The 24,888-nt window shown below is 34.7% G+C and overlaps 1 protein-coding gene across 14 annotated transcripts in view; it reads left to right on the top strand.

Annotated features, from left to right (window-relative positions):
- BCAS3 (BCAS3 microtubule associated cell migration factor) overlaps positions 1-24,888 on the top strand; it is a 482,840-nt gene that overhangs the window by 139,182 nt on the left and 318,770 nt on the right. For all 14 annotated transcript variants that reach the window (XM_031467999.2, XM_031467998.2, XM_031467997.2 and 11 more), the window contains exon 14: positions 11,867-12,000. In XM_031467999.2, coding sequence (XP_031323859.1) covers positions 11,867-12,000 — 134 coding nt within the window. The remainder of the gene's footprint in view (positions 1-11,866; positions 12,001-24,888) is intronic.

Genomic DNA, 24,888 nt, shown 5'->3' with positions numbered 1-24,888 from the left:
CCAGTGAGAGGTTTGTCTTTTTATCTTTTTAATAAGATCTTTTGCAGAGCAAAATTCTTTGCTTTTTGTCCAATCTGTTTTTCAAAATCAACTGTGTTTCTGTGTTCATGCCAAAGAAGTGGTCGCCAGTCTGGGGCCTGAGGATTTTCCTCTATGTAATTTTCTAATAGTATTCTAGTTTTACATTTTGTATTTAAATTTATGAACCATTTTGTATTATTTTCTGAATAATGTGTCAGGCTAGGTCATGTCCTCCCCACCCCCACCCTAATTCATTCCTCCTTCATTGTGTTTTCAAAATATTCTCCTCCTTCCTTCAAAATACTCTCCTTCCACTGAATTATTTTCACACTTCTCTTAGTAACATACTTCTGTTGGCTATTTCTGGTTTTTCTGATGAAGATGACTCCTTTTAGAATTCTTTTGTCTGAGAGTATCTATATTTTGCCCATAATTTTGAGGAATATTTCAACTACATATGACAGTTTAGTTGACTTTTTTTTTTTCTTTCAGTAACTGTCAGCTGTCCTTCATTGTTCACAGTGTTAGGCATTAATAAATCTTACTCCTCTTGATTAGTTGGGTACAGAACTGTACTTTTTTGGAGGGGCATATTGTAACCTATGTCATTCGCTCAAGTGGAGCCATTGAAAGTTTTCGAACGGTTGCTGAGTTCTCCTTACCCTTGTCTATCTCAGACTCCTCTTCTTCCTGCTGTTCTGTTCGAGGTGAGAGCAGCTACTTTTATTTAGGTTTTTTTGTATTGAATTTTCAAATAGCATTTTTTGAAACTTTGGTTTTGTTCCTCATCAGTTTGTTTTCTTATAGAGCAAGAACAATAGCCTCTTTTGATTTTATAAATCCAACCCAAAAGTCTTTTCACTGGTCACTTGAGCATGTATAGTGTTCACTACAGCACTAGGTCTGGAGAGTAACCTGTATACTTGTTATTAGCTCAGGCTGCCAGAACATAATAGCAAAGACTCAGTGGCTTAAACAACAAAAATTAATTTTCTTGTAATGACGGAGCTTAGAGGGAAATAGCTCAATGGTAGAGCACATGCTTAGCATGCACAAGGTCCTGGGTTCAATCCCCGGTACCTCCATTAAAAGAAAGGAAGAAAGGAAGAAAGGAAGGAAGAAAGGAAGAAAGGAAGAAAGAAAGAAAGAAAGAAAGGAGCTCTGTACCAGAGGATGAAGACCAAATATATATTTTTCTTATTATAAATCAAATTTCCAGCTGATTTGGTTTTCAGTGAGGTCTGTCTTCCTGGCTGACAAATGGCCACCATCCTGATGTGTCCTCACATGGCCTTTCCTTGGTGCAAGGGAGCAGGGAGAGGGAGCTCTGGGGTGTCTCTTGATAATGCTATCAAATTAGGACCTCACCCTTATGACCTCATTTAAACTCAGAACCCTCTCCCCGCCCCCAACTCCACATACAGTCGCACTGGGTTTTTAGAGTTTCAATAGAGGAATTTTAGGGCTATAGAAATGTTTAATCTCTAACAGTATGTATGACAATGATTCAGTTACTCTTAGTTTTTAAAAATCTTCCTGGATCACAGCCCAGTTCTAGGTTATTTTGTTTAACTATGATTGTTGTATCATACTCCATATTTACTTTCATTTTCATTTACTCAAATATGTCTATATTTTGAATATATATATTCAAATTTGTCCAAAAGTATTACTGCTTGGTACAAGTTTACTGTTGTCCTGTGTTCTCTGCACCCCCCCCGCCCCCGCCCCACGTGCTGATTTTCAGCTCTTTAAGCATCTTACATCATTTTACGTCTTCCTGGAGCCCTCTTTTACCTGGCACTTATTTCTTGAATTCCATCTTAAATATCCTTTTGGGAAGACTTACTTGATCCTACATAAAATATCGTGTCCCTCCCATCCCCTTCACCTTGTCACTTAATAGGGTAAGTTACTTAATCTGCTTGGATCACTCCCAGTACTTCAGTTTCCTCATCAAAAAATTAAGGGCTATAATGGCATCTAAAATAATACCTAAAATATAGTGAGACCTCAATAAATATTAGCTGTTGTTTCATTGTTATTAACCTCCTCATCCTAGTTTTTAATTTATTTATATCTATCAAGAGTATTCTTTCAACATATTTTCTGTTAGAAGTAAGCTTTTATTTTTCCCCAAGTGTTAGCCTGGTAATTTTCACATAGCTGATAGTAAGTATACATTGAATAATTACATTAGTTGTCTTTTTCTATCATTATAATCATGGAAAAACTCTGGCAGGGCAGAGATAAGGCATTAATTTAATGTAATTAGTCATTTTTTGAATAAAACCAACTTATTTCCAATTTGTGATTTGAACAAGAATTATTTCCCTCCCTCAATTGTGGGAGTGATCCATGATGCAAATTATATTAAATGCAGATACATGTATCACGTGTAATGAAGGTTGAAATATGTAGTAGATATTAATTAAAAATATCTTGTGGAAACTACATCCTATTTATGTGATTATGTATGCTAGATTGGCATGTTTTTAACTATATTGCATTTGACATCAAAGAAGATATATATATATATATATTTTTATTAATTAAACTGGAAATTAGAAACATAAAGAGGAAACTCAACTCCCTGTATAAGCACGACATTTCTAAAACAAACCTGTTGTCTTTAATTTGGTAAATAATTGATCTGCTTTCCAGAGGCGTTATTTCTGCCAGCTGAATAGCCTAGAGCTGTGAAGGGTAACACATCTACATTTTAAATAATTACCCTTCCTTGGCAGAGAAATTGCTTTTCCATCCATTAATAAGAGGAAAATGAGCGTTGGGTCTCTAGTAAAGTAGATTAAACATGTACCTCCTTGGATGCTTGACTGCATCTTTAACAGACTTGAAGTTTTTCTGGTTACTTAAATGCTGTATATTGAAAGATGATGGTGGTCTTGGGTTAATCATTTAAAAGTTGGATTTTTTGTGTGTGTGCACAGTTTTTCTCATCACAGCAAGTGGTCAGAAAAATACCTTGTCTTGATTTTTGTTAACATCTATAATGACTCATCAATTTATAGAATTATGTGGCTTCAGATTTTTTCATCTGACAGCTCTGGTTTGTTACTGCTAGTTACTTATACTATATCGACAGCAATTCAAAGGTCGCTTAAAAAGTTTATTGCCCCTCCCACCCTCCACAAGGGGATGTTTCCACTAGAGGTTTGTAATGACGCTCTTGTTTTTTCATCTTGTAAAATGTTGTGTTTTACTCACGTAATGAATTACTCCTTCAAGAATTTCTTGTCTTTGCCCTATGTTCATTGTGGCACTGGGCTTGTATGAGAGTCAGAGGGAACTTTGCAGGTTTGACTTGCCATAAAGGACAGTAGGCACTATGTTAGGGCCCACAATACTTCTAGGGTCCCACCAAAACGTTCCTTTTTAATACAAAAAATATATAAACTTTTAAGTTAATGGAATGACGCAATATACATTTTAAACCAACAATAGTAGTCATAAAACATAATTAAGAAGACATACATTGAAATGGTTCAGATAGGTAATCAAACCCAATTTCTAAAGACATTCGGTAGTTTTCTAATATTTAATACAATCTCAAATATACCCAAAATGAAGTGCTAAGTGATGACCAAATTTTATCCTCCATCTAATCATTTTGTGTTATGTAGTTTCTGATCTTCCCTGCTAGGACTTTGAATTAAATCTATTTTCAACTAAACACTGTGGAATATATGAATCATGGTGCTTTGATCACTCATTTGTCCAAGCTGCACATCTGAGACTTGCTGACCTCTGTTTTGACTCCTTACGTGTATCTGTATTTTTTAAACATCCCTCTATGGGTGCTATATTCTTTAGTTTTTTTGTTTGTTTGTTTCGATGTGTTGTATTTTCCCCCATAAGGGTAACATTTTAACTTTCCAACCACTCTGTTTATCGTCTTATCTTTTCCCTCTCTTCATTCATTTGGACAAAACCACCAGTGTTATCTCTTTCCCTCACTCTTGTTATTTTTTTGTTTTGCCTTCATTTTTATTGAACTATGGCTTATATAAAATAGATCGCACAAATCTTGAATGTATACTGCTGTCCTCAGAGAAAAATTATAACAACAAATATGCTTGTGTGTCTGTGTGCACACACTCACACACACCTGTATAAGCTCTGCTCAGAAAATTTAAAAGTTTTGTTTCATACATCTGTGAAGTACATCTAATGATGTTCCTTTGGAAATTCTTAAATTTCCCTTTCAAATTATATCTTATAGTCCTAATACATAAAGTACGTTTTCTAAGCAGATCTGCCTCATATCCTCTTCTTTACTTCTCCTTCCTGTCTTCTACCAAAATTCCTATTAACCTCAATTCGAAGTGTATTTTATTATGAACTTGTAGTAATGATTATCTGTGGTATTAATTTAGTACTGGTTGTGTGTGTATCTGTGTACATAATTTTTCTTTCAAGATAGCATTGCATTGATACAATAACACAATCTAAAACTTTGATCTTTAGATTTTCCACAGTCTATGGGTTTCAGTTATCATATCTGCCAATTATCATATCTGAAAGCAGACATGTTTCTAAGACCATTGGAGCTATAAAACTCTGAAATTATATGATATGCTGTTTTCTGGGGTGGGGGAGGGGAAAGGAGTTAGTCTTTACAAACCATAGTTCCTTATCTTCCCAATATACCTGCTTTATCTAAAAATTTTACGTTTTTGCCATCCTAGTGATTTATTGTGTTTTGAAGTTACAATATGATATTGTAAGAAACATCGCTAAATTATGATAGAAAACCGTTTTCATAAAAATGTTTGATCACTTTATGCTTTGATTAGTGTTTTGTGTTAATATTGTTCGCTAATAGTTAACTTTATTAAAAGTGAATGTTTAACTAAAAATAATCAATACAACAAGCTTATTGTAAAATTATATGAAAATTGAAAGGGTCTAAAAGGGTGAAATTGATCTTCAAAAGAATGAGTAAATTTTAAAAACAAACTACTTAAATTTCTGACTTACTCTAAATCTATACTAATGCAGAGAGGATGGTTTTGGGTAAATATAGTCATAGATGGATGAAATCAAATCCAGAAACTGATCAAACTTTCACATTCATTTGTTTTTCGACCAAAGTCTCAAAGTAATCCAGTAGGGATAGTCTGGTTTTCTCAGCAAGCAGTGCTACAACAACTCATATACTCATTTGGGAAACAGACCTTTCGTTCACACCATACACAGAAATTTAACTCTAAATAGATCATAGGCTTAATTTAAAACCTAAAACTGTAAACCTTCAAAAAGAAAACAAGATTATATCACTGTGACCCAGGAGAGAGAAGATTTCTTAGATAGGACACCAAAAATTCAAAGTATCAAACTTGTCATCATTACAATTAAAAACCTCTTGGGAAAGATATGATTAAGAAAATAAAATAGGATGCCATAAACTGGGGGAAAATATCTGAGACAGATTTACTTATATGTATATGTATATTTATAATGTAATATAAATGTACTTTTTAATGTATACGAAAGTGACAAAACAATTTAAAATGGATAAAAGATTTGAATAATTATGTCACAAAAGGAAATGTGCAAACAGCTGTTTAGCACACCTATGTCACTGATCACCAAGGAATTTGGCTTATTAAAACCATAAGAAACCACCAAGTACTCACTGAAATGATTTAACTTTAAAAGGAATGACAGTACAAAATGTTATATTATGGAGCTTGTGGGCAAGCAATATGATACAGTCACTTAGGAAAAACATTTTCACAGTTTCTTAGAAAGTTAGACATACGTGTGACCCAACAGTTCCACTCCAAAATATTCACCTAAGAGAAATGAAAACACGTCCACACAGAACCTTGTACTTGAATCTTCATAGGAGGTCGATTCACAGTAGCCAAGTACGAGAAACAACTGCTGAATGAATGTATAACTGTCATATATTCATGTATTGGAACAAGCACATGCATGGACTACTGTTACCTGCAGTGAATAGGTTTAGCAAAATATCATGTGATTCCATTATATGAAATGCTAAAGTCGGCAGTATTAATTCATAATGACAGAAACCAATCAGTGGTTGCCTGGGGTCAGGCAATGGGGAAGAAATGGACTGCACTTGGACACAAGGGAATGTTACGTCTTCTCTATCTTGATTATGATAGTAGTTGCATTGGTATATATCCTTGTCATAGTCATCAAACTGTGCACTTTAGTTTTAAATTTGAAGTACAGTCAGTTTACAGTGTTGTGTCAATTTCTGGTATACAGCATAATGTTTTAGTCCTCTATACACATCTATTCATTTTCATATTCTTTTTCATTATGAGTTATTACAAGATACTGAATATAGTTCCCTGTGCTATGCAGTATAAACTTGTTTATTTTATATATAGTAGTTAGTAGTTAAGTTTCTTTTCTGTGTATGAAACTCTATACTTTAAATTTGTATATTTATTTTACATAAATTATATAGTAATAAAGGTTAATAAAATTTAAAAATTATTCTGGTATCTGACAAGAAATACATTCAGGCAACTGGAAAGATAAGAATACACATAGATATTTACCATTTTCCCCCATGTCTGTTGGGTGAATAAACTGTTGAAAACATGAATGCTAGAATATTTACCCATTGGATATGGCCAAAGTTGTCCTCAGATATCTAACAATTTCATGATGCAAAGTCAAAGGAAGAAAGCAGTTATTTAAATAGAGATGTTAGGACATATACAAATTATAAACTTACAAAACAACTTATAATAATCTGTGCAAATGTTGTTGGGGAACTGTAAAGTTCACAAGAATTAATACTAAAACATATATTTATTTTATGAGTGATACCAATCTGAATTCCCATAAAGATTTCTATTTGCCCCAGCATATTAGTGTTGATGTCTCTTTTTGGAGGAGAGTGTGAACAGCTGGTAATTTGTCTTTGAATTCATATGTGTGCATGTGATAAAGAACCATACAATTAGGTAGGTGTTATAAATAGGATATGGCAAAAAAGTCGTACCTACTCATGTTTCCAAGATTTTACAGCCTATGCCCAGTGGAGGTTTGCTACTCTTTAATTTTGCCTTTTGGGCTAACCAGCTGACGCCCAGTTGAAAAGACTTATGTTCTTATGAGGCCACAAAAGCCTTAATGTTCAGTCTCCAGCTCCCTCAGATTTTGGAGGACGCCATGTACCATCAGCAGCTTTAGTCACCATCCTCTTTTGCTAACGCTCATCTATCAAACTTAAGGCTGAGAGTGAAGGAGAGGAAGCTTCCAGATAAACATACAGCAGCGCCTAAACAGCTAATCACTCTAGGCTTCCGCTTCCAGGCCCTATAATTAGAAGCCCTTCTTTTCCTTGTGTTCCCAGATGACGCAAATGCTTTTTGTGGCTTGGCACCTCATTTTGGGCGTGGGTTTAGTTTATGGCCAGGCTAGAGTCTGGTTTAGTCTTCTGATGCTGCATAAATAGTTCTCAAGCCACAGTCTACTCTGTACAAGTTTTTCCTTTTATGTATATCTGCTTTTTAACTTGTTTTCTAGAAAAAAAAAAGTTTGTCATTTCTCCCAGCAGAATGTGTGCAAAAGAGGAAATTATAAATTAAAAGAAAGCACATGATTGGGGTGGTGCTATGCTAGCTATTTCTCTAGTTTTTAAAACCTTAAAAAATTATTTTAAAGTTTTATCAAAAAATGTGAGCTCATGGCTGAACTATAGAAGCCGCATTTGCATGGAGAAATAGAAAAAGGAAACTTTTGAGATAGTTTACACAGAAGATAATAAGGATAAATTTTCAATGGGCTAATTCTCTAAAAATTTGAATGTGTTTTGCATATTAGAAGCATTGCAAAAAAGAGATATTAATATCCGTTTGAAAACCTAGGAGCATGTTGAAAAGTTTTCATCTGTGATTATCATTCGTATGCAAAACAACGATATTCTTGATTTGGCTAATAGGGACTTTTATTTCAGTGCTCATTATGAGTAAAATATTGACATGACTATGAAAGAAACCAGGTGAAGTTTATCTTCAGTAGATGAGTAATATGTTTTCCTATAAATATGTTTATCCTATTTCTTTCAGAATGATATTTCCATTGAAGTGTTTGTCATGTGCAGAAAATAATTTTGTTGTGGGAATGTGGAATCAGAACATAGTAGTGGAATGGTGATAATTGTGATAAATATACCATAACTAAGCAAAAAGTAGGAGGAGTTAAGAAACACTGCCCACAAAAGACAACATGTCTAACCTTAGAAGTTTATTGTTGGAGTAGCAACAACAATATGGAATGAATATAAAGTATGTCATTGACCTCATGATCACAGATAGGCACACAGTGGGAGGCAATGTTTTTAAATATGATTATTTTAAAATCTAATGCAGTGACTAGAGCTGTACCTTATATTAGCTAATAAATAGCAAACTGCAATATACTTCATCTTCGCATATAAATGGCCACTTTATTTTTCCATAAGTGCTTAATATTCTTTCATAATCTTTTCTTTCTAACAAAGAAAAGTGTTAAGAATGAAAAAATATGCTTTTGCTTCTGCTTCCCACAGAAAACAAATAGAAATCGTGGACAAATATAAACAAACACACAAAAATTTAAATATCAAAAAAGCCAATATAGATAACTAAAATTGGATATTTAAAATAGTGAAATTATCCAAAAAAAAAAAAGTGGGGGGAAGGAAGCAAGAATAGATAAACAAACAAAAATAATAAACAAGGATACAATCAGAAAAAAAAAGGTATATATAAATTCACCCCTAATCATAAGTTACGCTAAATGTGAATGAACAACAAACAGCAATTAAAAGTTTTAGACTGGAATGACAAAACTCCTAATTGTTGTCTGGAACAAACTGATCTTATAGTATAATCATAATGAACATGGAAGTAAAAGAATAGAAGAGCATATTTCATTCATATACCAATCAAAACAAAGCTGAAGTGATGATACCAATATCAGAAGTTGACTTCAGAACAAGGGCAATACCAGGGTTAAAATGGGACATTATGGTAAAAGAGGAAATTCATCAAGAACTCATAAGAATCCTAAATGTGTATGAACCTAAAAAAGTAGGTCTGAAATTTAGGGAGCTCATATAACTGGAAAAAAAAAAAAATCCAAGTTGTGCTTGTAGCTGTTAACTTCTATTCAGTAATAGAACAAGAGATCAGGCAGTCAATAAGTAAGGATGTTGAAGATCCAAGTAACACTATCAGTGAACTTGAATTAATTGACACTGGTAGGACACAGAAGGTGTTCAAGTGTACATGGAACAATTACCAAGATATATCATTCTGAGATATAAAACAAACTTTAACAAATTTCTTGTCATAATAGAATTAAACTAGAAATCAATATATGAATGATACCTGGAAAGTACCCAAACATTTGGAGACTAAACAACATATCTTAAAATAGCTCATGAGTAAAGAAAGTCTTTAGGTAACATTTAGAACTGAATGTAAAAGAAATTGCAGCCTATCAAAATTTGTGGAATTTATCTAAAGCGAGCCTACAGGGAAATTCATACAAAATATGCTTGCTCTGGAAAAAGAGAAAAAAAATTCCTAGCACAGTAATCTAAGCTTCCACCTTAAGAAACTTGAAAAAGAAAGGAAAAAAGGTAAAGTAAGGATGATAAAAGAAATAGTAGCAGAAGGCAGTAATAGTGAAAGAAGGAAGATAGGAGAAATCAGTGAAATGGAAAAGAGAAAACCAGTGACACCAAAATGGTTTCCAAGAAAATAATCTATCCAGACTGACCGAGAGAACAGAGAAAGGACAAAAATGTTCAATATCCAGAATGAAAAAGTGGATGTTACTAAAGACCCTGGAGCTATTGATAAGGACCATGTCTTGGAATTACAGAACGTGATTCCTTGAAGAATGAAAATTACATTTTACATTTCAAATTAATAAAATTTAAATTAGAGAGAAATTACATTACTAAAAATATCTAACAATCTTCACACACACACACGAGTCCCACATAGTTTTACTGGCAAATTCTACTGAACATTTCTTCTAGAAAGTAAGTATAAAAAGAAAATTACGTAAGGCCAGATTTACCCTAATACCAAAAGAAACACATTATTAGAAAAGAAAACTACAAACCAGTATCCTTCAGGAACACAGTCTTGAAAATTTTCAGTAAAATAATAGCTAATTCAATCTAACAATGTATAATGAAGGATTTTGACCAAGTGAAGTTTATCCCAGGAATGCAGGGCTTGTTCAACATTTGATAATTATTTGTTACTAAAATTCACCATATTGATTGACTAAGGATGAAAAACCACATAATCATCTCATAGGTGCATAAAGCACTAGACAAAATTCAACATCTCTTCATTATAAAAACTCTCAACAAATTAGGAGTAGAAAGGAACGCCCTTACCTTGATAGAGGGTGTTGACAAAAAGTCTACAGCTAGTTTCATATGTGAAGATTGAATATGTTCTCCTAAAACTTGGAACCACGCATGAGTATTGCTCCTCAGCACTCCTGTTTACCTCAGCAAATGTAGTAAGTCAAAAAAGGAAGATCTTGAACTATGTCTGTTCACATACTACCTGATTATAAAGAAAATCCCTTGTGTTCTACATAAAACCCCCTAGAACTAGCAGAATATATTGTCACTGTAAAAGAAATATCAATTATATCTCTATAGTAACAAGGAAAAACAAATAATTGATACAGAGTACCATTTCTAGTAGCTTTAAGAAAGTATGTTTATCATCTGTATGCTGAATGAAGAGGAATAAATCACAGAAGTCATATATCAAGAAAAAGGTTTTCGTAGATCAGGAGGCTCAATATTGTTAAGATGTCCATTATCCTCACTGTAGACATCAAAAAGCTGAAAAGGCAATGGAATTGGATAGCCAAAACAATCTTGAAGAAAGATCAGAAAATGAGGACTCACTTTACTTGATCTCAAAAATTTTCTATTAAGTTAAAGTAAATTAAGAAAGTGTGGTATTGTTGAAAGCATGGACACAGACATCAGTGCAATAGAATAGCACTTCCAGAAAAAGACACAAATGTGGCCAGTTGATCTTTGGCAAGTTGACAGTGGATATAGAATAACAGATAAAGAATAGTTTCTTCAAGAAATCCTGCTGGAACAATTGGACATCATTTTCAAATAGTTAATTTGTGTGATAGCCCTCACTTTATACAAAAATTAACCCTGAGTGGATGATAGACCTAAATGTCAAACTATGAAATCTGTCAAGAGAACAGAAACTTGTTGTGATCTCCTGTTAGGCTCAGAGTTCTTAGCTATGGCATCTCACCAAAATTAGAAACTTGCTCTATGAAAGACACTATAGATAATTTCAGTAAACATTATGCCCGGGCAGAGACAAGCTTTAAACTGATGTGTTAACGCATTACTAGTTGTGTAGTAGATAAATTGGACTTATAATTCAGGTTTTGAGAAATGGAAAACATGGAAGTGGGTTTTAATTCTGTGGAGAAAAGCCTTTCTTTCATTCTTTGTTACCAGATTTGCTATTTTAAAATGCTTGCGAACTCTGTAAATTCAGGCATTTTAAAACTTCTCTCCTGGATGTATGTGGAACATCATAAAACCTTTACCTGTAGAATGCTTACTATGCCTGTATCCTGATGTGGCGTTAAGGTTTTATAGTCACACAGGGAAAACACCCAGTGTTTTAATTTTTTTAAATGTGTGAAGTTTCTTATACATTTGGTAATTTTTTCCCTTTGGTAATATTTTAAAGCATGATGAGTGCTTTGTGAAAATATTTCATCTACGTATGTAACAGTTTTTATTTTTACCCCTTTTTGATGTGTCCTTCAGGAATGCTTCTAGTCACAACAGATACCCTGGGCCATGATTTTCATGTCTTCCAAATTTTGACTCATCCTTGGTCCTCATCACAAAGTGCTGTCCATCATCTGTATACTCTTCACAGGGGAGAAACAGAAGCCAAAGTAAGTTGTATATTTTTCAGAAGGTGTTTTCTTTGTGTAATATGACGTCTAATCCAGCTAGTTATAAATAATCATATTGGAATTTAACATTAATGTTACTGAGATCATGTTGTTCTTTTAGAGTGGGTCGGATAATTAAGAAAAAGTTCTTATCTTATTTTGACCCAGTAAATACATAAGCAGTTGGTGAAACACTCAATCAGTGCATTGGATAAGACAGAAGTTCCATTTATCCTTCTCCTTCTACCCTAATACCATTTCTTGCCTCAGAGAAAACCCTGTTATCCATTTGATACCCATCTTTCTAGACATTTTCCTAGGCATTTTGATTCTATATACTTGCATACATACACATACCCACACATACATGTAAATACATATATATTCACCTAGACTGCAAAGTAATCGAGCTCTGTAAGGTATATGACTGTATGGATAATATTCAGTGGTATGCTGGAGCCAGCTCATAGTTACTAGTGAGAACCAGCTCTGCACAGTAGGGTGGAATCATCCATGGTAGGAGTGTTTGCATAACGGAAATCAGCAAACACTTCAAATCAGAGCTACTTTTTTCTTAGGGAGCCAGTTTTTAACATTTACCAGCACATCCCTGTGCACATAAGCACATACACACACGCACATACACACACAGACGTATCCATATATAATTAAATGAACACTTGAATTAAGCACCCTGATAAGTGCATTACGTGCATTTAATACTCTTAATATCACGTGGTAGATACTGCAATGTTAAAAGTAGCGTTAAATCCCAAATATTCTGAGAGCCTGTGGTTATGCATTTACTGGTAAACTACTGTATATAGCTTATTCTGAGAGAGCGCTCATTGACCCAACACCATTTATTGACTAGTCCATTCTTTCCCCGTGGTCTAACATGCTGTTTTTCATGACTTCCCGTTAAAATTTTATGATAGAAATCTCTTAACTGTATAGAAATCCATGATTTATAATGATACTTAAAAAGGAATCATTGGGCATTATTGTAGGTTGCTTGTTTCCTAACTCATTATTCTGAAAATTGATAATTAAAGGGAAAGTATCCAGCATTTACCCTGCTTTTCCTGTATCAGTTTAGTAAGATAACTAAGTAGTTGATGAGGGAATTTTTTTTTAAATTGACAAATCCCAGTGTAAAAAAATGTTAGAATTTAGACTCATTTTGATGATCATTTTATAATAGATACAAATATTGAATCATTATTTTACATATTTGGAACTAATGTTGTATGTCCATTATGTCTCAATGTAAACAAAGGTAGAATTATAAGAATCATTGTGCTGCTACTCCTAATGGAGCAGTGGACATCGGCAGTAAAACATCTGTGTTTGGTTTTAGCTGATGAGTCTTAACGTTATCAATGTGGAACAGTCACGTATCATGTGCTTCCCAATATTATGTAAGAGGATGTATACAACATCATCTGTGAAATATTTCTGTCCAGCCCTCTAAATTAAACCTGAATCTAATTCAGCCTCTAGATATAATTAGCACTTTAAACAAAATACAGAGATAGAGGGACAAGTGAAATAGTACCGTGGGAGTACAACTAGCCGAATCTAAAATGTGGGAAATTCTTCGTTACAGAAACCAGGGTGTGTGGCAGGGGTAAAAGTAATTTTAGAGAATAATATCTAACTAGAAGGTGTGGACCTTGTTTGAATCCTGTTTCATAGAAATCAAGTATAAAAATCTATTTTTCATACAAATGGTGAGATTTGAAGATTTGGCTTATTAAGAAATTGAATGTCCTTATTTTTTTGTGATGCATATAGAAGTATTTACAGATATGTGGAATTTGCTTTAAAATGATCTAGCAGGGAGTGTTGGTCAGTAAAAACAACAAATAAATCACAAATAGGGATATGGTTATGTTGATGACAAGTGTCTTAAGAGGCACACCAGCCAAATGCAATGTGTGACCTTTGTTTGTAGCCTGATTTAAACAAGGTATAAAGAGTCACTTCTGAGACAGTTGGAGAAAATCGACCTTGAGCTGGGAATTATGTGAAACTAATCAGTTCATTTTGCTGCGTCTGTAACTGTGTTGTGGTTTGCTTTTGTTTTGTTTAAAGAAATTTTCTAAGTCCTAATCTACTGGCATATATCCCAAAGTCATCCCGAAGTAGTTATGGGTGAAACAATATGATATCTCTAGTTTGTTTTTGAATATTCTGGCAAAGCAAAACAAAGAGATAGATTAAGCGTAATATGTAAAGTGTTAATGATTATCCAAGCTCGGTGATGTTGATATTGGTGGTACATTATAGCAATCTCTATACTTTGTGTATATTCAGAAATTTTCTCTAATAGAAAGTAAAAATCAAACACTGCCTTTCACCAATATTATGCTGTTTTATGTATTTTAGTTTTATAGTCTGATTTATTTTTCATTTTCAAAAGCTTTCCCAGCTATTCTTGGGCATTTTCTCTTTGAAATACATTTTGGAGTAACTCTGTTGAATTATGTAAAGTTTATGTTGGAGTTTTTTTGTTTGGATTGTATTCAAATTACATTTTTATGCAGTTAGAATTCACATCATTAAATATAGAATTTTTGCATCTAGGAATTTATTACATTTTTAAATTAGTTGTTGCTGAGGTATGATAAACTATTGGTTGTTTTGCATCAAATTTGTATCTTCCTGCTTTGCTAGACTCTGTTGTAAGATCCATTAATTTTTCAGTAAAATTTTCTTAGATTTTGTTAGTAGAACATACTTTCTGACAATTCTGATAACTTTTGACTGTTTTAAATTTTATTTTTCTTGTTACATTAGCTTGGAACTCTGAAACAATGTGTAACTGTAGAAGTGATAGTTGTAATCTTTTCTTTGTTAATAGTACTTTTTATTTATTTTTTTTACTTTCTTATTTTGTGCTATTGCTAGTATCTGTTTTAACCCTAATACCATACTGTTCTCATTATCTTAGCTTTGTAATATGGTTTGAAATCAGAAAGTATGATGCCTCCGACTTTGTTTCTCTTTGTCATGATTGTTTGATTGCTTTGGTTATTTGGGGTCTTTTGTGCTTCCTACAAACTTTAGGATTATCTGTTCTAGTTTTGTGAAAAATCCTATTTGAATTTTGATAGCGATTGCCTTGAATCTGCATATTGCTCTGGGTAGTATTAATTCATCTAATTCATTAGCATGGAACATTTTTTCATTTATTTATGTCTTCAGTTTCATCAATGTCTTATGGTTTTCAGTGCATAGATCTTTCACCTGTTTGGTTAACTTTTTTGACATATTTTATTATTTTTGATGCAATTATAAGTGGAATTTTTTTCTTAATTTCTCTTTCTGATAGTTTGTTATTAGTGTATAGAAACACAACTGATTTTTGTATGTTTGATTTTGTTTCCTGCAGCTTTACTGAATTGGTATATTGGTGGTATGATTTGTTTTAGTGGCTTGTTGAGTGTTTTCTATATATAAGATCATGTCATCTTCAAATAGAAACAGTTTTTTTCTTCCATTCCAATTTGAATGCCTTTTAATCATTTATTGTTTTTTTTTTTTCTTGCCTAAGTCATCTGGCTAATACTTCTGGTACTATGTTTAATAAAAAAGGCAAGAGTGGGCACCCTTGTCTTGCTCCTGATCTTAGAGCCAAAGCTTTGAGCTTTTCACCGTTGAGTATGATGTTTGATGTGGGGTTGTCATATATGGCCTTTATTATGTTCAGGTCCATTCTCTATACCCACTTTATTGAGTTTTTATCATTAATGGATGTTGAATTTTCTCAAAAGCTTTTCTGCATGTATTGAGATAATCATATGATTTTTATCCTTTATTTTGTTAAAGTGGTGTGAATCTCAGTCAGCAACTAGATGCAGGCTGATTGGAAGCTGAACTCTCAGGCAACAGCTTTTAAAGCATGCAGATTACTTCTTTCAGGAGAAGACTGGGAGAAGGATATTTTAGACTGCTGCCTCTATGCTGTGCCCTGGGTGGATAGTGGGTTAAGAGAAGTCATTTAAAACTATGTAAATATCCCATTCCTCATCAAACTGTGTATTACTCCTTTTATTTACATATATCATTCGATTTAATAAATTTCTATTTTATTAAGTGGGTTATATTCATCCAATAATTATTCTAATACTCAAAATATCCCAGATTTTTGATACCTCTTTTGTATTAGCATTAATTTGTCATTGAATTTTCCTTTATATCCACCCTAAAAATAGAGATCTTGATTAAGCTTCTTGGTGTCTCTAATCCGTAGAACAGTGCCCTGCACATAGACAAATGTTTGTGGGTACAAATGTTTGCTACTGCCAATGCCATTCCTATTTAACAGGTAGGAAAATCAAATAGACATTATTAAAATGAGTTTGTTCTATGTCACACCCTTTAATTTAGGAGATTGGAAATTTCTAAACATCAAACATCAAGATCTAAGGAAGCTCAGTGACCGTAAAATTAATTTTTATAAGCTTCTTCTGAAAGTGATCTTGAAGTGATGTATAAAATTTAACACTGATGATAAAATCTACATGGCACGTGATCTGTCTGTCTTTGAATATTTTAAAGTCATGTCATTCTGGAATCTTCCAGGAACTCTGAGGGTGCTTTAATCAGGCAAAGAAAAAAAATCAAGTATGTGGATCTAATTATGTTGAATTAAGTTGTTTTGTGATCTATGACTTGGGATATCCTCTGCATCTGACAGTAATTTTCCTCATAAAGTACATATGCAGTTAGGAAAATATTCCTCATTTTCATCTGTAAAGTCATATGTAGTAAAACCTTACAATATTTTTTTAAAGTATACTTCTGTGATGTCTTACTCAAGCAGACACAAGTAGTTTTCGTACTTAACATGCCAATTTTGATAAATTGTAAACTATTTTGAAACATCTGCACATCAGATAAGTATTACTTTTACTTTATCAGAGTAGTCCTGCAAAATGGTATGATTAGTATGTTTAATTCTGAAGGGGAAAAACGTTATTGATAGCATTTGATGGTCAATTCAGGAGAAAACAGCCCATGGTACAGGAAAGGGGAGCCCAACTGGAGCCTAGTATGCTCCCTCTGTGGTGAGATATTTCTAAGAGTCCAGAGAGATGAAGATCGTAGTGTTCTCAGGACAGAGATGAAAGCCACAGAGAGCGAACCCCTCAGATCTGCAGAGAAGTCTGAGACCAGGGGAAGAAGCACCATCGTACCAGTGAGGAAGAAGTAGAACTGTTCATTTAAAGATGACGTGATTATTCATGTAGAAAATCTAATGGGATTCTACCCAAAAAGTTTGAACTGATAAGTGATTTTAACAGGCCTTCAGGGTATGACGTACTAGCAACAAACAGTTGGTAATTGATAGTTTTTAAAAAATCAATTAAAATTTAAAAATAGTAACCAATGTATAAGACTGTACTCTGAAAACTATAAAACCTTCCTGGGAGTAAAGACGTAACTAAATGGAGTATTAAACTGTATTCTTGGGCTGGAGTACTTAATACTGTTAGAATATCATTTCTCTTGAAATTGATCTGTATAATCAATACAATCTCCATCGAAATCCCGGCAGGACTGAAAATTTGGGGGTAGAAATTGACAAGCTAATTCTCTAATTCATATGGAAGTACATGGGATTTATATTGGGCAAAATAATATTGAAAAAGAAAAAGTTGGATGGCTATCACTACCTGATATTAAGACTTATTAAAGCTACAGTGACTTTCAGGAACACTCCCATCTGTATGTACAGTTGATTTTTGACAAAGGTGCAAAATAGAGGAAAGTTACTCTTTTCAACAATGGTAATGGACCAACTGGGCATTTATATAAAAAAATCAATCCATATCTCATCCCATATACAAAAATTAACTCAAACTGGATCATAGTTTCAAGTATAAAATCCACTATTCTGAAGCCTTGAGAAGACAACATAGGAGAAACCCTTTCGGTTAGATATAAGTTGTCTGGTATTTACAGCACATTTTAAGGAACTCTCCAAAAGTCAGTGAGTGGAGGAACTGGATCTTCCATACATTGCTGTTGGGGATGTAAAATGGTGCAGCTGCTCTGGAAAATAGTTTGGCAGTTTCTTAAAATCCTAACAGGCGCTTTCTCTGCCACTCGGCAACCTTGGTTCCAGGCCGTCCACAACATAAAATTCACATTGTTCTGGATGATGTACAAATTTACTGCACATTTCTTTCTGGTGGTTGTTGTAACAAACTACCGTGAACTCGGGGGCTTAAAATAACAAATTTATTTTCTCACAGTTCTGGAGGCCAAAAGTCCGAAATCAAGCTGTTGGCAAGGCTACCCTTGCTTCAGAGTTCTAACAAAGAACCTGTTCGTTGCCCTTTCCAACTTCTGGTGACTCTCAGCATTTCTTGCCTTATGGACACATCACTCCAGTATCTGCCTCTGTGGTCTCACTTCCCCCTTGTCTATGTCTTCTCGTCTTCCATGGATCTTATAAGGGCACATGTGATTCCATTTAGTGTCAACACTGACAATCCAGGATAACCTCTCCAGGTGTAGAAATTAATCACATATTTTGTTATATAAGGTAATAGTTACTCCTTTGGCGTATAATGTACCATATGTAGGTCCTAGGGATTAGGAACTTGATGTGTGTTTTTTTGAGCCACTGTTTACTTCACTACAGTCCACCCCTCAAATTCAGGATCCCTTCATGTGCAAAATACATTAACCCCATTCAGATATCCCTGAAGGTCTCAACACATTACAACATGAACTCTAACTCTAAAATGTCTGTTTAAAATGTCATCAGCCCCAAAGTTCCAATCTCTTCATCAAAATCATTCAAATCAGATATGGTTGAGACCCTGTGTATGATACATCCTGGAGTAAAGTTGTTCCCCATCTGTGTAGAAGGAGAGGATATAGAGAGAATGAGGCAGAAAAAAAAAAGTATGAAGAAATAAAGTTGGAAAACTTTCCAAATTTGTTTAAAGACATATGTTTAAATATTCAAAAATATTAAAATTATAACATTTCTATATAAGAAATTTTAACATTTTCTGGGGGTTATATTTGTGTACATGTAATGCATTTAATAACTATAGCATAATGGACCATTGGTGCTTGGGTGAGAGCAGGTAAATGGAGCTATTTTAAGGTTCAGTGTGCTACACCAAAAAAGACAAGACTTCATTTAAAATGGAACTCTACAAAATGTTCAATTAATTTAAAAGTCAAGGCAGAAAAGAAAAACAAGAGGCACACGAAACAGCAGAGAGAAACAGAAAATAAAATTAAATGGTACACCAAAAGTCAACCATATAAATAATTATATTAAATATTAGTGTATTCTAATCTAAAGAACTCCAGACTGAAGGAACAAATTACCTGTTAAAGATTCACTCTGGATATAGAGATATTCATATGAGGATAGTGAAAGCATCTGAAAAGATTTGTTATGCAAATAAGAAACATAAGAACGTTGAAAATTTGGCTATATTAATATCAAGTGAGATAAAAGTTAAGACAAAGCCTGTTATCAGAGATATTTCATAATGTTCAGGAGTCAAACATCAGGGAGATTAAAATGTATATGCACCTAAAACAGTTTAATAACACTTTCTCAGCATTTGATAGAACAAATAAGGGGGAAAAAAAGGGCAAATATCTGAGCAGCCCTGTCAGTGATATTGTCTTAAGAGATAAACAGCTAAACCCCAGCACCTGTAGTATATTTATGCTTTTCAGTTACGACACTGTATATACTCTGAGTGATACGAAACAGTGGATAATCCCTGGGACAAAGATTATCATTGATGGGTTTAGATGGAAGTCACTGTGCAGCGCAGGGCAGCTTGATTCCAGTCACTCTCATCAGTGGGTGGAAGCCTACCTTGGGCCTTAGTGACCCGGATTCTTCAGTTACCAGCTATTATTTGCTTGCACAGCTCATGGTCCTGAACGAGGGGCATCTGTAATCTGCCAGTATGTAGTCTACCTCATGTCAAACCAGAGCATTGGCCAGGCTGTTGGCTTCTGCCCAAGTTTCAGTATAAATATAACATTTGCAGTCCTTTGGAGTATTGTCTAAAGCAGGAATCAGCAAACTGTTTCTTTAAAAGGCCAGGCAGTAAATATTTTATACTCTGCATTCTTTATGTTCTCTGTATGACCTCTGTCCTTGTGGCATAAGAACATTCATAGATAATACATTAATGAATGGGTGTGATTGGCCCACAGTTAGAGTGACCCCTCAGTTAAAGCAGGGGACAGCTTTCCAGTATCCTGCTGTGCTGATTGGTCCTTACATTTGTCCCTCCAGGGTTTTTGTTGGTGCTGTGCGGCTAGCCTGGGCCAGTGGACACCATCACCTTTCATCTTATCCAAACTGTCACTGAATCAGGCATTTAAAGGAAGCTCTGTGAATCAGGGGCCTGTTGAGCCAGGGGCATTGCTTCAGGCAGTACTGTAAAAATAAAGTAGCTGTAAAAACAGGGTGCTGCTAGGGCCAGTCTGGAACATGTTCTTGAATATACCATTCCCATGTGGCTAGCAAGCCCTGTTGCGCCTTTCCCATCATGCTCATCACCAGATTTGGATCGACCCATCCCATTGTGAGTCTGGAAATTCACAAGGCCTCCATGGGCCAGTTGCTCAACTATAAGGACTTGGTAGCAGGTTGGTAGCTGCCATCTAAAACAGGCAGTGTACTTGGTCGCTGGATCAGGCAGGTGGCGATGTTGTACTGGGTTAACACCTCTGACTACCTTAGCGGCCATTAAGTCTCTACCTCAACTTTTCCCTCCTGGGATTCTGTTGTTTCTATTACCGAAGGTGGGAAGGAACCGAAAGCCTAGCAGGTAGGCTGGTGGGCGCGTGTCTCACTCTCGCCTCAATCTGCATGGCAGGGGATGCGCCCTGACACTTACAAGCATGTCACTACAATCAGTTAAGCCATTAATACCAGTAAAACATTCATCTGCATGAGCCACAACAATAGTACACCCACAAGGGCACTTAGCTCCTCTCCCCTCCTGTGAACTGTGCTTACATTTCATTCCAGGGTATTTTTCTTCCTGCAGGGACATGGGCTGTTTCCCACTACATGAGACTGTAGACTAATGTGTTTAAGGTGCCCATGCCGGTTGTTCCAGTGACAGCTGCCAGGCATTCTCTTTATCCCCTATCTTGGTGACAGGGGAGGCCAGCCTGCAGATAGTCTGGGGGCAGCTGGGAGCGTTAGCCTTTTTTTCTCTCTTGGCCAAGTGTGGGAGTCGGTTATTTCCCTAGGGGCATTGGTGCTGCTTGCCATTGCTCAGTGAGTGTCCGGGCTCAACAGCCCCTTCCTTTCTGCCCCACTCCTATCGCTGCCACCGTTCACACAGCAGTCCTTGGCACCTGGGGCCACCCCTCACCCTCGTCTCTATGCAGGTTCAGGCTGCAGCAGGAACCAGTTCTGTTATCACTGCTGACCCCATGGTGTTTCCAAGGTGTCACATTTTCTTTCTTTTTTCTTTTTTAGTTTAAATTTTTATTGAAATAATCATAGATTCATATGCGCATAAGAAATTGTACTAAGACAGCCCATGTACACTTTAACCGGTTCATCCCAATTGTAACATTTTGCAAAATGTGATTTCACCAGATTTACTCGCATGTGTGTACAAACTTACTGCATTAACCTTGTTGCTTTGTCAGAGTTACAGTATTTTTACTGAAAGTGTATTTATCAAACTTGATAGAAATTATTAAAGTGTTGAGTTGGGAATGTCTCTAGAACTTGTATATGAATTCTGATGCAGGTAGCTTATTTTTAATATTTTTCTCTTCATTAAACATAACCTCGTCTGATGGCTTGGACTTTGGCTAGTTTGTTTTTTGCTCTGTGGGATTTGTGTTTACGGTTTTGATTGCCATTCTTACAGGCTTCTGAAAGTATAGTACTCTTGGATTTGAGACTTTTTAATCTAAGGATTCTCTGCTTTTGAGTTTTCTTTCTTTTTTAAAAAGAGACTTGGAAAGGGAATTTAATACATTAGGCATATTGGGTTTGGCTACAGAAACAAACTGCTATTTAACAGTGGCTTTAAAAAACCCAGGATTTATTTTTCTCACTTTACAAGAAGGCTGCTGCTGGTTTTGGTACAATTGCTCGACAATGTCTCAGTAACTCTTGGTCTTTGTCTCGTGATTGCTTTATAAATTGCCACTCTAGTGGGCATCATTTCTGAATTCAAAGCAGTAAGGTGAGTTCAAGGAGTAAGGACAGCTTCAGTGATGTTAATTCCTTTCATCAGGAAAGCGAATACTTTCCCAGAGTCCTGCAGTAGCATCCTGATTTTGTCTGGCTGATCGTAACTACGTCAGCACCTGCTGTAAGCAAGGCTGTGGGAGGGCACTTAGGAAGCATCTGTGCTGGTGGCAGGTGAGGGAGTGTAGGTTGGAGACTGGCTGTGAGGTTTGCCATCCACTAGTTTCATCTGTATAACTGTAAATCAAGATAGAGAACATTGTCATCATCCCAGAAAGTTTCCTCCTGTCCTTTTCAGTCAGTCTTCTGCCCCACTCACCCCCTAGGAAATCGTTGCTATTACTTCATTAAAAAAATATATATATCTTATATATGATTTCTAAGGTTTGGTATGGGGCTGGGGAACTGCCATTTCGGGTCAGTTTATTTTTTTTTTCTAGCTCCATTTTACAGACTTTAGGTTCATATCACAGTCATTATCCGAGGGTTCTAAAGCTGCAGGTTTATTGGTCATATCTCCCCCAAGACCTCCTGACATCTCCTGAATTGTAATTCTGAAGGTGGCACCAAAGGGTCTGTATGCCCTACAAATAACGCCGGTGCTTCTTAACACGCTAAAGTTAGAGAGTCTCTACTTTAGATTTTAGGATGTTAAAATAACCCTAAATTTTAAAATTGCTGTCATTAGTTAATTGGGTTTGGGGGGTAGATTTGGGGCATAAATTTGGAGCCTAGTCTGATGCTAATTTCTGTATCTTAGACACTTAAATGTAGTAACCTTAATTCTCATGCTCAAATACTCTTATATGTAATTTTAATTCAACCTGTTTCGGTGATTAAATATACATTTGGGTTTTTTGTTTTGATAAAATGTTACACATAATTGTATGTCTGCTGTATTAGATTTTTGTTGCCCCAGATATTTTTGTTTTGGATTATTAAATCAATGAAATTGATTTAGATTGCCAAAAAATATTTGTATAAATTAGAATTACTGGAATACAGCTGCAGCATATTTTAACCAATAACTATAATAGCTTTCTATAGGCCTAACTGGCTTCTAGTAGCCAAATTTTACATCATTACAATAAGAAGCAAGTGTGAGATGTTATAAATATGCCAAATAATACATTTAAAGAACAATAAATTATATAACCTAATATACATTTGCAAAACATTTTATTAAGCACTCTGTGCATTTTATTTGTATCTCATTATTTAAGAATTGTGACATTTGTTTATTTAAAAGCTATATATTGTTAATAATGAGTGTCCTAATGAGAGTTCCGAGTCCAACTTGTTTGATAACGTTAACTGTTATACCATTCTGCATTTTGTGGGTGGGTGACTCGTTATCATCTGTAATGTTATTTAAAGGATTAAACTTTCTCTAGTTTCTTGACAGCCAATGTCTTTAACAACTCTTCTCTGCTCACTTATGTATCCTGATGTATCTTTAAGGTCACAGAGCAGAGTCACTTCTCTAACAGCAGTTTTCCAAGGAAGCATTTAGGTGGAATTCCACCTCTTGCCTTGATACTGATTTTAGCACCACCTCATATCAGAAGTATTCTTAAAATGAAAGAAGGAAACTTCTTTTCATTGGCAGACCAAGAAGTGGTCTTGATTATAAGTGTTATGGAAAAAGGTTTTAGATAACACGGTTTAGTTCCACTGTGGATGGAACATAAATTATTCAATAAGTCTAAAGACGTTTTTCTTTATATATTTGATTCTGGCTTGTGTTAATGCATTCGACATTATGATGGTAAATTTTTCTGGTGCTATGTTTCTATTCTTTTCTCTTACTTCTGCTATTTACACTTTACTTTGTCCTGCCCCTTCCTTTTCTCTTTCTTTCCTGTAAGCTGAATGTGATTGTAGGCAAAGTACAGAGGTCAAACACTTGCAGAATGACTTTTTATTCCTAAATCTAGAATCCCTGGGAATTAAATTTGTCAGCTTTCAGGTGATTCTTTAATTATAACAATAATGTGTCGTTTGGATGTGTCACAGTAATTGAAATGGGCTGGTATGTGGTTGAATTTGGTGTTTAGCCATGTATTGATAATTTTTGTCTAGCAATGAAGTATTATCTTATTTTGATGTATAAGACTAAAATTTTCTTTTTTATCTCAGTTGTTCCAGGCTTTTTTAGAGACTTGTACTCTGATGAATACTTACAGCTTTTGGTAGTAGACTATTTCTGGAATATCAGTCAAGATTTTAAGCTGAATTTAGGCTTATTTGTATATTTAATATATTGAAGAATGGCTTTGATTTTTTGAGTTTTACTTAGCTCATGTTGTTACAATGATAGCTAGTATTTTTTGTATTTATATATATACACATATACATTTTTAAGTGTTCAATCCTACTCGCAAACGTCTTTATTTTACCATACTCTTTGGTTGTATGGATTAATTTTTTTTAATGTTCTGTTTGACAAGTGTTTTATGTAATATAAAATTATTATCATTTGGTCAGTGTAGAAATCTTTCTGTATCTGTGACTTGCCTTTGTCTTTAGAGGCTATGGTTAAAACAATATTGGATTTTACTTGGCTTTCTTTTTTAAGTATAGAAGTAGAGACATTTTTGTTCAGGTTGTTACCATTAAACTGACATCAAGATAAAAGAAATAAATACAATGTGCTAATTTGA

The sequence above is a fragment of the Camelus dromedarius genome, chromosome 16 (assembly GCF_036321535.1).
Source record: "Camelus dromedarius isolate mCamDro1 chromosome 16, mCamDro1.pat, whole genome shotgun sequence".
NCBI classification, from domain to species: domain Eukaryota; kingdom Metazoa; phylum Chordata; class Mammalia; order Artiodactyla; family Camelidae; genus Camelus; species Camelus dromedarius.
This window is presented reverse-complemented; position numbering and strand designations above follow the sequence as displayed.